Source organism: Channa argus, chromosome 9, assembly GCF_033026475.1.
Source record: "Channa argus isolate prfri chromosome 9, Channa argus male v1.0, whole genome shotgun sequence".
Classification (NCBI taxonomy): domain Eukaryota; kingdom Metazoa; phylum Chordata; class Actinopteri; order Anabantiformes; family Channidae; genus Channa; species Channa argus.
In genome coordinates, this window is record NC_090205.1 from 5,740,359 (window position 1) to 5,759,639 (window position 19,281).

Here is a 19,281-nt window from a genome sequence, read left to right on the forward strand (position 1 = left end):
ACCATCAAAACAATGTTTGTTTATGTCAAAACTCTACTTCCTACTGTACGTTAGTCATTTTCCATCGTTTCCCATCATCCGAAGTTCCAATCACAGTGAAATGACAAGAAAAAGGCCTTTCAAGCCAACACAATCACCCACTCCTATTAACTTTGTTTTGCAAGAATGGATGAGTCCTTTCATAAAATGTCACCTTGAACCTTGTTATGGAAATTAAATCTTCACCTAATGACAAGTGTTATTGCTATCATTTATCATTTCATTTCATTCCTCTGATGAATTATTTCTTAAAGTAAATGATCCATTAAGTGCACGCATAAAGACTAAAATTGAGAAAACATAAAAAAAAAAAAAAAACCCCACATTATTTTCTAGTATCTCTGTCTTTCCCAGAGGGCTGCTGTATTAATAAAGAGACACATTAAAATATCAGGAGGGGAAAGGTTGCTGCGCAAATGTGACAGGAGATAGCGAACAGCCACTGAGAAGTAATTTAATCACACTAGCTCAAAGGATAAATTTGTAATTTTAAAGTCTATATTAATGCACCAGCACAGGACACATGTCCATTTAAAGAATCCCTGTTAGCTGTAAGCACTTCTCTCCATTCTGGCTGTAGAGTGTGTGACTATATTGTGAGAGATAAGGGCCAACATCTATGGTCCTTGTTCGGTGCAATATGTACTTGTGCATGTACTATTAGCACAGCTAATGCTATTATTAGAGATCTGTAGTCTGATTGAGAAAAACCAAGTGGGTGTCTGTGTCCTCCCGTGAAGCACAGTGGGGACCGGGGGGAATATATTAACTTGGACAAAGGCTGAGCCTCACGTTCAGCTGTAATTTCACATGCAATTTTGGCCCAAAACTGTGGATCCTTCAATTCTGTGTTCTCATTTAGTTTGTTCGACGGCAACGAAGGACTTTCCTCAACAAAGAAATGATCTTATGTATTCATGTTTAGTTATTTCGCTATTGTTTCTGGGAAATCACACATCACACCCCCGTCACATTGGCAGTAAGAGAGTCCAATGAGAACGTGCATCAGAGCGTCGTTACAGTCGAGAGCAAAACGTAGCTGGATTAGTTGAATTTACCCACAGTTGAGTTCAAAAGTTATGTTTCTGTTGTTTCATCTTTTACCTCTGAACTGTCCAAGATGGGACTGTTAGGGCTCTTCAACTGACCAAGAACCGCATTTTAGTAATAGATCGGAAGCTTTGGTGGCTAAAATTTTGGTTCCCAGTAACCAAACAGGAAGAGACATCGGTGCCATGAGTGGACGTGTACTGCACAACACAACAGCAAAAACAAAGGAGAGGTTTCAGTTTCAACATGGGCAGGTGCTGCTGCAGACCGGCCAAACAACCCGCTGGTGCTCTTAATTCCTCCAGCGAGATCTTAAATGACATGTTAAATGTTGTTTCCGACCACAATGTTTGGTTTTATTCTTCCTAAATGCTGCTGGTTTGTGAACGAGAACCGCAGCTGTTGTCTGTCAGATGAAAAGCCACATGTGAGTCATGTAGCACTGCTTATTCAGAAATGAATGAGCTTTCAACTCCTGAAATACTGGGGCTCCTCTCATTTTAAATTTTTTTTTTAACTTTTACAGCTCTTTCAGAATAAAAGCACACATGTTCTGAAGTTATGAGGTCTGCAGCACTGATGAACAAGCTAACCCTGGTTGCGGACTGGAGGGTTCCACATATGCCGACGCACTTCACTGTTGGTTTTAGTGTCTGTTTTCTGAGCCTCTAATAGTGAGCGCACCTATGAACAGCTGACTGCTGAGACGCAAACGGAGGTGTCCATCAGCTGGAGCCTCAAGGAAGCGGAGAGGAAGCTGGTCGACCTGCAGGGAGGCCTCCTTCACGTTACGCTCTGCCCTCACGTAGTGCCACTGTCTGTCATTCAGCGGGAGGTGGGACTTCACGGACAGGACCGCCAGACCGTTTCCCACATCAAAGGAGAAAGTCACCACGGAGGGAGCTGGGAGGCCAGAGTGCACGCACACACACACACACACACACACAAACAAACACACACACACACAAGCGTGGCAGAGTCAATGTGATATTACAGTAGGGTTTTTTATGTTCTCCTCTGTCCTCCCTTTCTGATGCAATGTGATACAATGCTGCTGGGAAAACCTGATGACCTGAATAGATTTATAAGAGCTTCAGCTGACAGCTCTTCAATATTTCACAGTGTCTCTGATGCTGCAGTAATACATAATGACTCCAAATATCCTGAGAGCTCCTCCTTCAGGTTTGGGAACAAAACACACTGCAATCAACAATTTCCCATCGTCTTAACATCTGTAATAAATAAACTGCTGTTTGAACTGCAGCTCTCCAGTCGGTGGAAACGCACTCCAAGCTAGTCCATCTATTAAATATGCTTTGTAAATACAAGTTGGTGCGTCCATTATTATTTAATGCAATCCCGCCCCAAACAGACTAGAAAGAGACAGTTTTACTCAAGTCAACAAGCACCGGTTTGTAGCAAAGTTTATCTAACTTGCCGAATTCGATCTACTTCATTTGTTAAATGAAATAAAATTACATCTAACTTTCTTATCCAAGAGGGACTTTAGCTTCACCACACTGGTAATAAGGAAATGCTTTTAACATCTCCTACAACAGCATGACATCGTTGTTGACTGTGTCATTAGGATTACATCATGCTGCGCAGACCCGACAGCATGCTTCTATGGGAAATTAAACTGTCAACTATAGTACAGATGGCATTTCCATCTGAGAAAAGCAAAAATATCACTGACAGCTTTTGTAGGTGTTCTTACATATGGCTACTCTTTCTTTGCAATCTGCGTGCATGTCCCTGTCAGTTACTTCTTCATGCTCGCTGCACTTATTGTGCTTTGAATGTTGACTCACAGCTGAGCTCCACTCTGATGAAGTCCTTGAGGCCCAGGTTCTCGAGAAAGACCCCTGAAGGAGCGCTGGTTTTGAAGTAAAAGGAGATGTCAGAGGCGAGCTCGGCCTGCAGGGTGGGGAAGTAGAGGTAGGAGGACTCCTGGTAGAAGGAGGCTGAATTCCACAGAGACTCTGAAAGAGAAAGGGAAGAGATTTAATAACAAAAAGATGATGAAAGATGTTTTATTTGTCGAGCTAGTTCCCGCATTCCCTCGCTCGCAGGTTCTCCTCACATTTCTATCGAGAAACCACAAGAACAGAGAGATTTCGAAACATGTGCGATTAGATTTATCACCTGTATTTCCAATTTTGACTTGTGGGAGGAAACTGGAAGCAAACTGTGAACTCCGGTGTCAGAAATCACACAATTCGAATACCCAAATGTCAGCTTCCTCCCTAGGAGACTCTGTGATGGTGTAACAACATCACTCTAGCTCCTCGTCTACTCACAGAGCACAGACAACATTTGAACAATTGCAAGGAGTTCATTGTCAAGAAAAGAGATTTTAGTTTCATGGAACTGACAGGAGGGAAACGACCCCACCGATAATTTTACACATTGTAAACAATCTTGCCATTTCAACTCCACATGGAGTCAGCAGGAGAAGTGTTGACTATTTACACCATCTCTCCCACTTTCCAGAAGTGGATCAACAGCCAAGTCATTACTGCACATTGGTCATTAAGAAATGAGGATTATTTATTTAGCCACAGCTCGTCCAGCTGAGCCGTTTGTTAATGTCAGCCATCGTTTTATTCTGAAAATGTCAGCGGCTGTGCAACACGCACGCACTCAAACACACACACACACACACACACACACACACAGAGGAGGCTGCAGGCTCTCGGTGAGCTCTGATATCACACTGAAAGATTTTGCCACAAGTTTCGGGAGCTGAATATAAAAATATATAAATAATACAACAGGAAGTTTTTGACATGATTTAAAGCAACAGAATATCAGCTGAGATCTGAAGATGGCTCACAGCAGGTAGTTACTTCACACTGCCTACATGTACATTTAGTTTCTTCAAACTCTATCACATCAATGTTAAATATGCAATTTTCCAGATTTAAATTAATTTAATGGAAAATGCCTGTTCAGCCAAGTTCTATCAGCAAATGCATATTTTTGCAGATCAGGCTATTTCCTTCTGAGTGTGTGTGTAAACAGTGTGAATATGGAGAACACGCCCAAACAAATTCGGACATTCATTCATATTCTGCGACTGAAGCTCTTTAATTATGCTTCGGTAATCAGATTAAATCTACATTCAGTTCTGTTGAACTCATATTTATATGGTGCTCATCACTTTAAGAAACATATTAGTTTTGTCTTTGGAAGCTGATCAGTTGAATGAATCTTTGTGTATATTATTTTTTTTCCTTCGTTCTTTTTTTTTTTTTTTTTCCCTTTGGTTGTAGTTTTATTCGGTATTTTAATCATCAGAGTCATTACATTGTTTGTTATTTTCCGAAGCTCTAGGAGAGGCTCTTGGAAAAGCTTTCATCTTCTGCTCTCACCCGAACAAGCTTTGTTTCGTTTAATTCAGGTGCAACAAAGAATATCTGGTAAAAACCATTTGTATTGTACGTGTGAGTGTCTTTGTGTAAAGACTGACACATTCTGTAATAAATTTATTTTAACTGTGGGAAAAATAAACATAACCCACCGTTTTTGTGAAAACAAACAACTTCCATTAATTTGAAGCATTTTACGGTGTTTGCACTAATAGCAGTTTCAATTTTTGTACCAACATGACAATTTCCACCAGGTGCCAGCTTTTTAATGAGCTCTTTTATTGGGGCTCTTATGAAACTGTTCAAAGAGCTCATTAAAGACCCAAGGTCTACTTTAAGGTAATAATGCAGCATCGAGTTTAGCAGAGCTCTCAGAAACTAGATAAACTATACTGTACGTCATAAATGTGTTACATACACTACTTTCATTATATTCATTCATAGTACATGTATGTTTATGATGCATACAGTACAACAGTGCAGGCCATGCTGAGAATGTCTCCTGATGTGTAAAAATTCTTATGTAGTCAGACTGAAACTGTATTTGACATCACAGGTGGAGTGTTTTTTTTTAATACTGTAGATGTGTCTTACATCATTTTCTACATCTTATCCATAATTCAACCTTTGATCATATTTGATGTCTTTAGGAAACTCTCTCCACTTGAATTTAAAATCAAATCAGGGGGGTCTAAACTACATTTGACTGCAGATGAGCTACTAAAAATTCTCTGCCCTGTGTCCACAGCTCACTGTGGGACATGGAGCAGTAAATATCTACATCTCTTTCATGTTCCACTATTGCTGTCCACTTCTGTCCCCCACCCACCGGAGCTTCCCTCCATTTTGGCACCCCTGCTCTGCTGCACAACATGATTTAGTTAAAAAAAAAAAAGGAAAAAAAAAAGGGACCCATCGGTAGGTCTGGCAGGTTACAGTGCACACAGACAGCATCAGACTGAGAACAGATGAGGTTTTAACTCTCCATCCACAGATAAACACAAAAGAACAAGGCATAAAGACACGGTTTGTCTCTGATCAGCACTAATCCTCCATCTGCAACCAAATCTGGCACAGTAGCTTCAACATTGAGGTGATCACCTACTGTCTCCATAACAACGCAGAGGGCCGATGTGGTAGACCGCCTGCGAGCCTGTTCTGTTGGTGTCTCCGATCACTATCTGGCTCACTGGTAGGTGGTTTTTGTAGGAGAGGATTCCCGTGTCATTAGCCCTGTGGCAGAGGAAAAAAAGGAAACAAATAAATAGTAACACAGAGCCCTCGGGGGCTGGACGCCTTTACGGGGGTCCAGATAAAGGCGTCCATTCTTCTACATTAGCAAAGAACTCTGAGTAAACACATTAAAAAGGGAGCAATCTATCACAATGCAGACAAGTGCCTCTGGAAATATGCAAACCAAGCTGAATCCAGAGGAGCTTTGGAGTGGATTACAGCAGAACGTCTGATACGACAAACTCCACCACAGCCTTTGTTTCTTCATTTCTGGGCTTAGAAAATATCATTTGTTTCGCTATAGATGCAATATTATATTTGGGCTGTAATTAATCATTTTGGGAGTTAGACTAGTGAGAACTAACCCTTTACTATTGGGAACTTTTAAAATATATTACATCCATTTATAAATGGATTTATTATAAATGTAGCAACAATCAAACCTTAATTGTTAGCTTGAATTAAATTTTTTAAATTCAGGGGTTCACACTTAGTAATGGCGAAAATAAAGGATAATAACTAGATTAAAATAAATGAATGGATTAATTATAGAGGTTTGTCATGGTTTAATAAATTTATACTGCAAAAAACTTAAGATTGACCCCAAAAACATGAAAACGCCTTAATTTAATATTTATTAATATATATATTCATATTTATAGGGCAATTTAGGAATGAATTGTTTTTGGACAATTAAATTTTTTTTTAAATCTTAATAATCCATTAAACTGTGCCAGAAATCCAATAAAAACATTAATCCAATTCAAATGGCATAATTCCATCAACATGCCAGTTTTTGAGGTAAAAAATAAGAGGATGCAGTTTCATAGTGAGCTCATTTGGACTATTGTGTGATTTTTGTGGAGCGTCTAATTAATGGAACAGGGTCCATATAAACCTCTTTCTGCTCAGAGCTGTTTTAAACAGGTGTTGATTAAACTATATGTTCATTGTTAGGATGTGATTTGTGGTGCATCATACAGACACGTGTTTCTGTTGTTTTTCCTGCAAGAAAGGAAAAAGCTCTTCTGGACTATTCTTTCGGGACTAGAAATGCCAATTTATAGCTTCTGCTTCATGTACCATGAGTCTGTATCGGCATCACAGTTGCAGAAGTAGTTCATGTCCATGCAGTTCTCTTCCAGGCTGCAGGTGCACTGCTGGACTCCAGGCAGATAGCCTCCCCAGTAACTCCTCTTTTCCCCTTCCCGGTCCAGCCACCAGGACAGCGGACTGCCATCTGCAACAATACACCAGACAGTCGGTCAGCGCTGCAAATGGCCCGATGGCTGCAAGTGCCAGAGCTCTTGCTCAAGTAGGTCAAGGTCATGAGTTATATTTGGAGGATTGCACCACGTTTTACTTTACTGGCTTTTATCCTAAAATGTGGGAGAAATTGCTGAAATGATACAAAGTGAGCAAACAAAACCTGCAATAAAGTGAGTAAATAACAGAATTAAACATTTACTTTTAAATCAACACATGAAATAAGGGAAAATACAAATCATGCACAGCAACACTGTGGTCTTCTTATTTCATTTGCTATATAGGATAATAGTCATCTTACACAACTGCAACTAAATAGGCACGTGTACATAAAAAAACGTTGCTGGAAGCTAAAAGCTTTTACATAAAGACTCTTCGGTCAAACTCAGACCAAGATAATCACTTAACATTAAAAATGAATAAACATAATATGGTATAAAAAGTCAGGGGCACAATTCGTTACCTCCGCTGTGAGGTTAAGTGGTCCAGCTTCAATCATCTGTCACACGACGTGACCCTGCATTGGAGATGAGGCCAGCGAGCAGGGAAAACCCATTAAGCTACATGTCACAATACATAATCACGTGTCACATGCTATGGTGCTTTCTTCCTGCCCACACATTACAGCTGCATTAGGCTAAGGTTTTATGTATGGGTACACATGTCATATTAGTCACGGAGACAGCAGACGGTGTGATATGCCGTTAGTTCATCAGATAACGCTCTTCTCCAAACAGGATCTGAAACCGTCAGTCAGACTGACCGAAAGTCAGTCAGATCTGAAGTGAAGCATGAGGGTTAAAACAACCCTAAAAAGTACAAATGACACAGACCTTCATCATCTTTACCCTCCATCTCTGCTCTTGCAAAAAAAAAAAACGCTATTCAAACACTGAACAGGTACACAAATAAGAAAAGGCAACAATCAATACTTGTTGAAGGAGAGGTCGGTCTCACTCTCTCCCTTAAATTGCCTGGTTATTGACAGGAGTTATTCACAGCAAGAAGGCAAATGCATCCTTGTTTCCAAAAAGAAAAAAAAGAAAAGGAAGAACTAGTAGTGCATCAATCTCAGAAAACAACTAACCGTGCTGCTACAGTACAAATGTTTTCCTTCTCCCCCAGAAGCCACTGCTTGGACAGGCCACCAACATCATTTTTCATCACCAAATGCAGCAAAGACGTTTAAAAATAGTAAATCACAAGCGTGAAATCTGGCTCTCTCACTACGCTGGTGTCATTTTGCACGAATTGGGGCAACCGGACGTGTCGGGTAAATAAAGATGAGTGTGTTGCAGGCTTTAATGAAGGTTTTCTAAATGTCAAGCTGCCTCATGCAGCTTCGAGGGAAGCACAGAAACAGTAAGTCTTGTGTAGACACTTGAAACACAGGTGAACCAATGTGCTGCTGGATAAAACTGTGGAAATGACAAACAAGCCTGAAGAATAGGACTTAAAAATAAATAAATAAATAAATAAAAATAAAAAGCAGGAGGCCACTGCGAGTCTTCATTCTCTCCGAACTGTTAAGGGAGTCATCCCTCTGCAACATTAATTCATTATGAGTCTTAGATAAGAAAAAAAACAAGTGTTTGACAATGCAAATCAGACCACAGTTAAGCACTATTGCAAGGACATTATGTGACTGAACATCTGTGTTTTGAGTGAACGGTGGAGACTGACAGGAGGCATGGCAGAGGGGAGGGCGTGTTATACAGCTAAACCCCACAAATGGATGTGAACTTGAGCAGTTCTTGGCACATACCTGCATGTGTAAGCCCAGTAGGCTCCCTTCAGACAGCTGCTGCTGTTGTTTTTATCACCCTAAATTAGCACATAATGTGCTATTTTGTCCAATGATTAATCTGCATACGCTTTACGTTTATTGTCAAAAAGGTATAAAGTCGGTACAGTGCATCCAGAAAGTATTCAGAGCACTTCTTCCACATTTTGTTATGTAGGGTTTGATCTGTAGGCCTCCGAAACAGGATCCCAATCAGCACACTGGGCTTCGTCATCTGTAAATGTAAGACGTTTGCCTAACCACCCTAACCAGTAACCCTAACCACCAGGACTCTTCCTAGAACCGGGCCAAACTGAGCAATCGAGAGAGAAGGACCTTAGTCAGGGACTTGACCAAGAACACGACTATCACTCTTAAATATCTCCAGCATTTGTCTGTTGTTCTTCCAGAGATGGTTGTTCTTCTGGAAAAACAAATGAAACCTGTTCCAGAGCATCTGGACCTCAGACTGGGGCGACGGTTCATCTTTCAACAGGACAACGACACTAAGCAAACAGCCAGGATAACAAAGGAGCGGCCAAAGGAACAACTCTGTGAATGTCCTTGAGTGGCTCAGCCAGAGCCCAGACTTGAACCCAAATGAACATCTCTGGAGAGATCTGAAAATTGCTGTGCACCAACGCTCCCCATCCAACCTGACGGAGCTTGAGAGGTGCTGCAAAGAAGAACGGGAGAAACTGCCCAAAATAGGTGAGTAGCACCAGAAAGTAGTTGGTGCTTCAACAAAGTCTTAAGCAAAGCAGATTTGTGATAAATGTGATTTTTTTTTTTTTTTTTTTTTTTACTTTTAATAAATTTGCAAAGATTTCAAACAAACCTCTTTCATGTTGTCATTGTGGGGTGTTGCTTGTAGAATTTTGAGGAAAATAGTGAATTTGATCCATTTTGAAATAAGGCTGTGACAAAACAAAATGTGGAAAAAGTTGAGCGCTGGGATCCTTTCTGGATGCACTGTACACGCAAGCTAAGAAAAGCGATGCCTCTTAAAAGAGACACAGGTAACCGTGAAGAAAATCCAGCCGCAGTTTCTGAAAGTGTTCATACAGCTATAAAATAGCTTTTCTGTCTCTCTTTGAAGTCTGGTGTGATAATGAACTTTTTGTTTGTTTGCACACACATGCTACCCTGGGAATGGCAGAATGTGGGACTTCATGAATGTTTCATGATTTAAGAGCAAATCTTTGGATGTTTGGGACACCGCAGGAGCCCCGAACATTTCAAGATGTGCGCGCTCAAAAAGATTGGAGTCCGCCTTTCCAGTTATTATGAAAACATAACAAGGAGAGCGAAGCGGGAGGGAGGGTATTGAAGGGGCAACAGCTCCCAGTGTGACAAAGCTCAAACAGCCTGACTTTCAATTCACAATGTAACAACAATCACTCCCCTGATGCTACACTAAGGCCATGTTTAGACAAACTCTACCCTGTGTAAAAAAGACACAGCTTGGATATTCATTTGAATTTGGGCGGGGTGGTACTGCGGTAAGGGGTGCCGGGCAAACACATCCTGTGTCAAGGCACAGCATGGCCAAACAAATATGTGCAAGCGTTTAAAACGGAAACACTGAATTCTACCTAATGATCAGTGTGACCAGGGATTAGACGTACGGCCACACTGCACAGAGTAGTAACACACGTTGGTAAAGCACCATCAAGTGCTACATTTTGGCATTTATCTCTTTCTATGCTTCTGCACCTGGAGGGAAGTTCTTCAAATGTGGCACAAACCCCAGCTCCCACTTGAATTCAAGGATGTACTGAACTTTGGTTGTTGAAAGGTCAAAAGTCACCGTGACCTCGCAAAGCCTCATGACTACACTTCAGACCATCCTGGAACTTCGGGATGCGATTATAACAATTTATGCAAATTCAGCCAATCCCCGTGAATTTGCCGCAATTTGTTTCAGTTACTGCCAATTCTCTGTATATTTGGCCACAGCGTTCTGTCCCTGAATGCCTCACACCACAGCTGTCAGAGAGCTTGCTAATACTATGTAGAGTGTTCCTTTTCTGCCATAAAGGTAAATGATAGAACAAGATATATCACATTTCTGATATATTTTATGTAATTAGTGGATGTCATGACTGACACAACATCCAGAAGAGTAGGAAAGTCTGCAAAGACCAAGCAACACAATTACATGATATTCTGCACGAAAGTGAGGGTAAACTGCTTTGCACTGGGAACAACATAGTGGTGAAACAAACCAAAATAAATCACTGCCTGACAAACATTTCTGCTGCAAAAGAAAACCTGGACAATGGCTGAATGACAGGGACGACAGGGGAGACAAATCACAGAGGCAGAGGCTGTTGTTTACTGCCAGTGCTGAAGGAATCAAGGAGAGTTGGATCAAAGAAGCATGGTTGGTAGTAACAGTGGTATAATACCACTCACAGAGTGATACGGGCGTGCACGTCTGTTTGCAGACAGTGTGAGCGCGTGCACGATCACATGTGTAGGTGTTGCCGGAAACACTCAGAGCAGCGAGCGTTGTAATCACTGGATCAAGCTGCCTTTGTTCTTTAATGAATTATACAAAACAGTAGCAACTATTTTTCTCCTGCAGTTTTATTGCAAACAAACTTCAAAGTGAAACTACTGTCGCTTTGCAGAATGGACTGTTAAATTTAGGAGGGACGGAAACGTCGTACGATTCTCTGAATAGGATAAAACAACAGTGATAACATTTTATATCCAACGGTCAACGCCTCTGTAAAATTCATCATAAATGTCAATATAACAATAACTTTCATTTTAATATTTTTCATCACGTTACATCGAAGTCTTCACTACATGCTGTGTATTAGCAGTCTGGACACTGATGCATGCAAATTATAGCCTGACTGACTGGTGGAGGCATAAAAATACCACTCTGGATGAAAATAAAAAGTCTCCAAACCAGCAGAAAAACAGCTAAGAACTGGAAAACTGTGGATGTGTTCATCACATTCAACACGTGGTGGGAGGCTGGATTGACGTAATGATGCAGCCGCAGCTCATTGTTATTCCGACGGCTCCGTGACATTCAGTTTGACATTCAGGATGCAACAATTACCTTTCGTGTTGAAGAGACGGGACTTCCTGCAGTTGTACACCACTTCCTGTTGGCACTGCTCTGACGCTGACACGACGGCGCGCAGCTGTTCGGCCGACGTGCTGTAGTTGAGCCTCATGATGTGAGGTTTCTGAAGAGAGGAGCCCTGGACTGTGACAGGAGATGTGCTGTTGTGGGTCAACACCGTCCACACCTTTTCCTCTAAAAGGAGAAAATGAAATATCCTCTGAATGTGACTTAGGAAGGAGTTTGTGTTGTAGTTTTTACTTTCAATGGTAAAAATTGGGAAATGACAAAACAAACCAAAACACATGACCTACAATTCAGGAGTGTGTAGAAGCTCCTTTCACAGCACTTACAGCTTTGGATCTGCAAGCTTCTCACACCTGGATTTGTGTAGTGTATCCCATTCGTCCTGGCAGATCCTCTCAAGCTCCATCCGCTTGGACGGGAATTATCTGAGAACTGCCATTTCCAGGTTTCTCCACGTTAGCCTGAGCGTTTGTCTAGAACGCTTAAGGACAGTCGCAATGCCCACTCCAGCATGGTCTCGGCTGTTTGCATGAAAAGTTACCGGTCACTGGGTGCACGGAGTTCTTTTTCCTCATGCTATCAGAGTCAATTAAATGCTGCTTGGCGGGCTTTCAAATGCCCTTTACTTGACTTCTATCTAACCACTCGACCATAAAGGCCTGATTTGTGGAGAGTTACTGAAAGGTTTGTCCTCCTGGCAGGTTCTACCATCGCTGCTGAGAACTTCTGAAGCTCTTTTACGGTAACCATTGGGTTCTTGGTCACCGATCTGACCACCACTCTTCTTCATTTTTAGTTTGACCCTCAGGATTAACAAGGGGCTCCAGGGAACATCCAAAGTAACGGTTTCGTGCCTCATCACAAAATGTTACTGTGGATCTACAGAGAGCTGCTTGGGCGTCGTGGCTCAGCTTACTCACTCACAGTTTCATGACTTTTTAAACTAAACAGCATTTTTGTTAAGTTAAAAAACAAAATTTACAAAACTAACTGAAAAAAAAAAAAAAAAAACTACTAGAAGCCAGTGTGTGTGTGTGTGTGTGTGTGTGTGTTAGCCTGAAGCCCCAGTTCACACATTTTATTCTAAACACAAAAAAGTGTGATGGCCTGTTCTCACACAAACACACACACACACACCCTGAGGAACACTATGTCCTCATCACGTCCTTAAAATACAAAGTTAGCCTAACCCCGCTGCACCAACTATCGGCAAAAACAGTCACTCCGTTAGCACACTGCCCACACAGATAACCTTTCAGCATTTATACATTATCAGCGCTTTCATTCCAAATGGCAAATCAGATAAGTTTAGAGCAAGTACATTACGTTAAATAATTAAATCTCAATCTGAAATGCGGCATTTCTAATTTCAAGTAGCTGCCCTGCACAGAAACGGTGTCTGAGGATGATCGTGTCAACTTTTTTGTCCTTGCATGTTTTGCATTTAAGCAGCGGGACATGATAAATCCAAGTGCCGTGGTGTAAGTATTAAGAGTGGTGAAGCACGAGCAGGCAGGACATGGCTACTTTTTAAAGGCGGCAGAATACGGCAGATTAATGAGCTGATAAGAACAAATAATATTTGGCTAGCTATTGTGATTTATCACGCTGCTGGGTGATAGCTTTGACCCATGTGTGTGTGTGTGTGTGTGTGTGTCATATTTACTATACAGCTCAGCATTCAGCCAAGTTCATTAGTCAGTCAGTGAGGCATTCTGTGTTCTTGGCTGAACCATCAGCGTTGCAGGTGGCATTTCACAAATCTTTGCAGTTTTGCATCACCGAAAATTTAATAAATGCATTTGTTTCCAGGCAACAATTCGAGTGCCGCCTCTCTGCTTAATGCATCTTTAAAACCTCGACACCCTGAAAACAAACCTCACCGTTCCACAAGGCACAAGGAGGAGCTCTTTTTCTTTTTTGCTAGAAGTAAATGCTTGAATTAGATTTTCTAACCCTTTCAAACTGGTTTGGATACATTTACATAGAGACGGGAGGCGAGTTTGTGCGATAAAATCTGCTAAGGAATCCATCCTATTTCCATCACCACTCAATTTTCATTATGTGGATTTCATGTTTACTCTGCGTTAGAGTGAATCCCTCTCCACTTTGTGATTATTCGCTTGCGAGGTTGTGAGGCTTAGAGTTATTTACATTTCTAATAGATTCCTTAATTGAGGTCGAGTTGGCTGCCGCCGAAGCGTTCAGGTGTGTGCGGGGAAAGACTGAAGACACAAAATGCCAGAGCCAGACAGGAATAGATGGCAGCGCTCTCCTCTGCAATGGCATCACCGGTACATTAACCTTGCGAAGGACAAAGTAGCTGGGAAAGTTGTGACAGCTATGTGATGAATACTGTCTCCAGAGTGTCAAAACTTAACTCAATATGTTTTGTCCTGTATGTCACCGGGACTGTGGATCAGGTTGTGTCCCTCTCTCTGCCTGTCAAATGTCACATCTCATGTGACACTTCGGGTGATACGTATCACATTGTGTTCTTGCCTTCAAAAGATCACGGTGGTGTAGCAGCTCTGAAGGGGGAGAGTTTCCATATTCAAAAGCCCCACACTGCTAGTTTAGCGTGGAGGTTTGAGCCGCTGACAGGATGATCTGCAATGATTTCATTGAGTCTGTAGCCACTGGATTTCACGTTCCTTCACCAAGCGATCGATAATCTCTTCTTAAGCAACACGTGGTATTTGACGATTCTATATATGCCCCCCCTTGCTAGTGTCACCAGCCGGAATCTCGTTCCAATGCCACGGTGATGACACACAGCTTTACATCAAGACCGACTCAACCCCCTCTGCTGCCCTGTCATCTTCATCACTGTCATCACCGCTGTCCACCCTAACCAGTTGTCTGGAGGAGATTAAGGCATGGGTGAGCCAAAAGTTCCTCCAGTTAATCAGTTCAGAAACTGAAGTCATACAGGTCGCCGCACCACACCATGTTCTCCAGACAGCAAAGCATCTTTGTGGGAATCTGTGTTTGGAGCCACGTCTTCCAGAGTGTTCATCTTTTTAACTAATCAGTCCGTAGAGGGCTCTGCTAAAAGCTTTGGGGGTCATCTAGGCGTGTTGTGGCTGAATTCAGGCGAGTATTTCTGTTTTTCTGGGTCATTTTGAACCCGTGTTTAACGGAGAGTAGAGTCATGAAAACTGACCTTTATTGAGCCAAGAAAGCTCAATAGATGTTTTTCTTAGATGATTTGTCACTTCCTGGATGAGTCATCACTTGGTTCCTGCCCTAAATTTGGACGGTCGGCCACAACTGGGAAAGATTCACAATTATTCCAAGTCCATTTGTACACAGTGTCTCTTGCTTGTGGGCGTGTGGACTCCAACAGCCTGAGAAATAGCTTTCGGCTTTGGGTTTGGCCTAGTTATTATTTCATCACCTTTTTGCTTCGATAAATCCAATAATCATTTCCAACTTGTATTTTGTGTTTGCTCTCGTTGCCTTTGTTTTATGTTACATTTTACAGTTTTGTTTGAGACACACAAAAAGAGAAGCCATTCTCTGCCCACCACTCTGTATATGCTTTCCTGAGGATTATGGGTTATATGGTAAATATTAGTTCCAAAAGTCAGCCCTGCTCACAAAATATCACAACTTTCTGGCATACCACCATGAAATTTACTGAGCAGATTAATGTTCCCCAGGGGATTAACCCTTTTGACTTTAATGACCCCATGCTCTAATGAAAATTGCAGCCTCTAGAGGCTATTGCGGGGCTTTTAACTGAGCGTGTTAGGTTGTAATCTCGCCGTGACAAGTTTTAATTTGCCTTCACTTCTTCATGGTTGGTTTCAGTAAAACTTGAAAGGCACAAGATGCTACAGTAAGTCTACTTTTATTATTTGTTCGGGGCTGTGTGATAACTTCACAGCGCTGGGTGATGTATGACTCGTCGCGCTGCCGCAGCTCGTTTCTTTTCAGGTGTTTTAAGAAAATAGGCCCATAATAGATTAAAGGACTTTCTGAGATGCAGAATTGATGCAGTCTAACCACACGGACATTTACAAAAAGATATTGACACAGATAAACTTGGAGGAACTGCCCTGAGTGGCCGTAATGATTTCTCACAGGACGGAGCCAGTGCTGTATGGATCAATGCAGAGTGATCTCTAAGTGGGTGAACTCCTTACTCTGAACTTTCCACCAGCCCTCAGTGAACCAGACCCCCCCCCCCAAAAAAAGAGCAAAGGTGACAACATGTGGACTAAAGTGATCTCACCTGTCATGTTACAGTAAACCTGTGTGGGCCCCAGGGGACCGCTCCCATCCGGATCAATAGAGTAGAAACCCGAGGAGCTGCCTAGCAGCTTGTAGGCCTCACAGGACGACTCGTAAATGGCTGGAAGAAGCAAAAGGGGCGACAGGAATCAGTCACTCCATGAAGAATTAGCCCTCACTCCAACAGCTTTTGTTGCACATGTCTTATCGAACCATTTAGTGGCCTATATTTTCATGTTTTCATGCTGATGACATACATTTCTTTTCTAATCGTGCTCTGATGTAGCATACGGCGCAGCATTCACCCCTGAATAGATTCTGCAGCTAAAGGGCCTGTTGCTCTTCTATCCTCTCTGCACTCTCCGCTCACCCCAACAGGCAGAATTAGACAGCGACCCACCCTGAGCCTGTTTCTGCTGGAGTTCACCTGGCGCTTCGTTAAGGGACAATTATTGGGTTTTCTCTCCAATTCTATTATTCCATAGTGCTTTGAGATGGTTTTTCATGCAAATTGGTGTTATATCAATACAAAAATGTAATTGAATTGAAGACAATAAAATCTTGACAATATTTGTATGGGATGGATGAGCTGAATGTAATTTTCTGACAGCTTAGAGCATCGGGGAGCGAAGCTTCACAAGGGCTTGTGAGGCCTGGTTGGTTTTAGAGGTGTCAGAAAACAATGCGATTGTTATTTTTTTGTGTTTCAAATTTAGATTGTTATTTATAATCTAAACTTGAAATCTCACAGACTAAATGTGAGCAAAGCAGCGTCTGAATCATCCGAGGAGGAATAAACAGATGCTTCCACTTATCTCCCCATAAACACGAACAGCAGCTGAAACCACCCTGAGACAAACATGGCGACACCCACAAAATCTCTCTCTCTCTGTATATATATATATATATATATATATATATACAGACAGAAAAAACATTTTTTTTTTTGTTTTGGACATAAGGCACACATTTGCTCCTGTTGTGAGTCACTCTAACCCTAACAGTCAGATAGTCAAGTTTCAAATATTCAGGTGTGAGCTGTAGATAAAAACGCTTATTTGATGTCTTTTTGAGAAAGTTAATGAAAAAAAAAGGCCTATTTTTAATGCAGCGGATACTCTTTTCTGTCCTGTTCACTTCGACGTGCACAGACACCTGCATAGAAACAGGAAATCAGTATTCTGGGGGAGGGGAATTTCACACATAGTTTTCAATATCCGACTCCACAACAACACATCAAGGCGATGTTGCAGGATGTCAAGAAATGACACTCGTGAGGAAAAAACTACATGTATAGTCAGTCTAATGTCAGCCAGACTAAAGCTATTTAAAGATATAGCCAAAAACAGATTCCCAGAAATATGAAAGCCAGAATAGCAGCAGTAATTGTAAGGGCACGTCAGGTTGAAGCAGTTTTTTTGCTTTGCCCCACAGGTGCACACAGGGAAGAAAACTGTGAGCGACACGGGCAAAGATGTGTGTGCTGATTCAAATGACACAACTCGCTAGACCCAAAAATACACGGAGAAGTGCAGAGGCTCTAATAACAGGTTCGAGACAAGGTGAGGAAATGAAAGCGAGGAGAAGTGCTCACAGTTGTGACAGGTCGCCCCGGAGTAGCCCGTTCCCGAACAGTCGCAGGAGAAGGAGCTCCACGTCTGAGAGCAGCGGCCTCTGTGTTCACACAGGTTAGGAAGGCATCTGGAAGAAAGTTTCATTCACCGGATTAATCGCTTCAGCATCATCAACACTCAATTCCCTTGCTGGGAAACGCTTTCCACTATTTTTATTTGAATCGTGTTCAATGTTATTTGGCTTTTTACACATTTTTTTTTCTAAGTGAAAGTATAAAGAGATTTCCACAAAATAATATAAATGAATTAAAAATGGAAAACATACATAAGTGATTGACAGACTTCATCTACATTTGATATAGAATGGGTAAAGAAAAACACCAGATCCTCTTGGTTGCTACAACTAGATAAAAGTTTTTGCGTCAACCGATCGGTTATCAGAAAAGATTCTGATTCATTTTGATTTCGAGTCCTTGGTTTAGCTCTCGATCACTCTTAAACCAGCTACAACTTTCCCACCTCAGGTAGGAATAAAAAATGAAATTAAGCCATTATGAGCAGCTAAAAATGTGGCATTTCCTTGACAGCAAAACAGGAGATCAAACAAACCTCCAAGACGTTTTTCATTAGGCAGTGTCGAGCTATTTCTTTTGTTAGTGTTTACAAAGCTGATCTTTTATTTATCAGGCAGGCAAGACCCCTGCTCACTGTTCCCTTTCTTCTTTTGTGTGTTGTTTGAACACCGGCTCTGGAACTTACCCAAAAGACTAATTTGCTGTTTACTCGTGTTTTGTGAAGCTGCATAAAAAAAAAAAAAAAAAAAAACCCAAACAACTGTGAAATGATGGCGCCTCATACTGTGCCCTTGTCTGAATGTGGAAAAGCTGACACGTGATGGTGTTTCTCTAAAAGTAAAGGCATCGCTGTCACCTTCAGACTAGAATGGCTGTTAATGGGATTTCACCACAATGAGCGCTTCATAGGAAATTTTTCAACCGCACTCTTCTGATTAATAGTCCCTTCCTCAAGCCTCCTTCAGTTTCACATAATTGCCAGCCTTTCAAGCATGCATCTATAATTTCATACACTTTCATCTCTCACCTATTAACTGCAGTGGAGTGGGCCCCGCCACAACACGGATTATGTTGCACCCATTGGTTTAATTACCATCAAGCTATTTTCTGTTGTTGTGTTCATGAGTGCCCATACGGGTCATGAAATTACAGTAGCCAGAACATCTAAGAGCACACTAACCAGAAATTGAGTCACAAAGTTTAATTAGACCCACAGAAAAGGAAATTACCTCTGATAAAAGTTAATTTTCTCATACGTTGGGGATGATTAATAGGACACAGTATGTGGAATGAAAGTTAATGCCATAGCCAGCACATCACATGACATCACATGTCATGTCCTCACATATCACAGATGACTTTATGTTAAACAAAGCACAAAAAAATGTCGACAGTGTTACGCTCCTGCAGATTTTATTTTATCTCTGCATGCGTTTTTTTTGTAAGATAAATCGGGCACTTTCCCTGCCATCATTCACAATTTCTCTGTTGAAATTTATGAGAACGTCCCACTTGAAAATGAAGAGCACATTAAAGTACA

At 41.5% G+C, this 19,281-nt stretch overlaps 1 protein-coding gene across 3 annotated transcripts in view; it reads right to left on the minus strand.

Moving 5' to 3' along the window:
- Positions 1-19,281, minus strand: part of cntnap5a (contactin associated protein family member 5a) — a 93,183-nt gene that overhangs the window by 23,318 nt on the left and 50,584 nt on the right. For all 3 annotated transcript variants that reach the window (XM_067516689.1, XM_067516688.1, XM_067516690.1), the window contains 7 exons: positions 17,688-17,794; positions 16,095-16,214; positions 11,822-12,022; positions 6,777-6,933; positions 5,566-5,693; positions 2,901-3,071; positions 1,774-1,992 (listed from right to left, as the gene is read on the minus strand). In XM_067516689.1, coding sequence (XP_067372790.1) covers positions 1,774-1,992; positions 2,901-3,071; positions 5,566-5,693; positions 6,777-6,933; positions 11,822-12,022; positions 16,095-16,214; positions 17,688-17,794 — 1,103 coding nt within the window. The remainder of the gene's footprint in view (positions 1-1,773; positions 1,993-2,900; positions 3,072-5,565; positions 5,694-6,776; positions 6,934-11,821; positions 12,023-16,094; positions 16,215-17,687; positions 17,795-19,281) is intronic.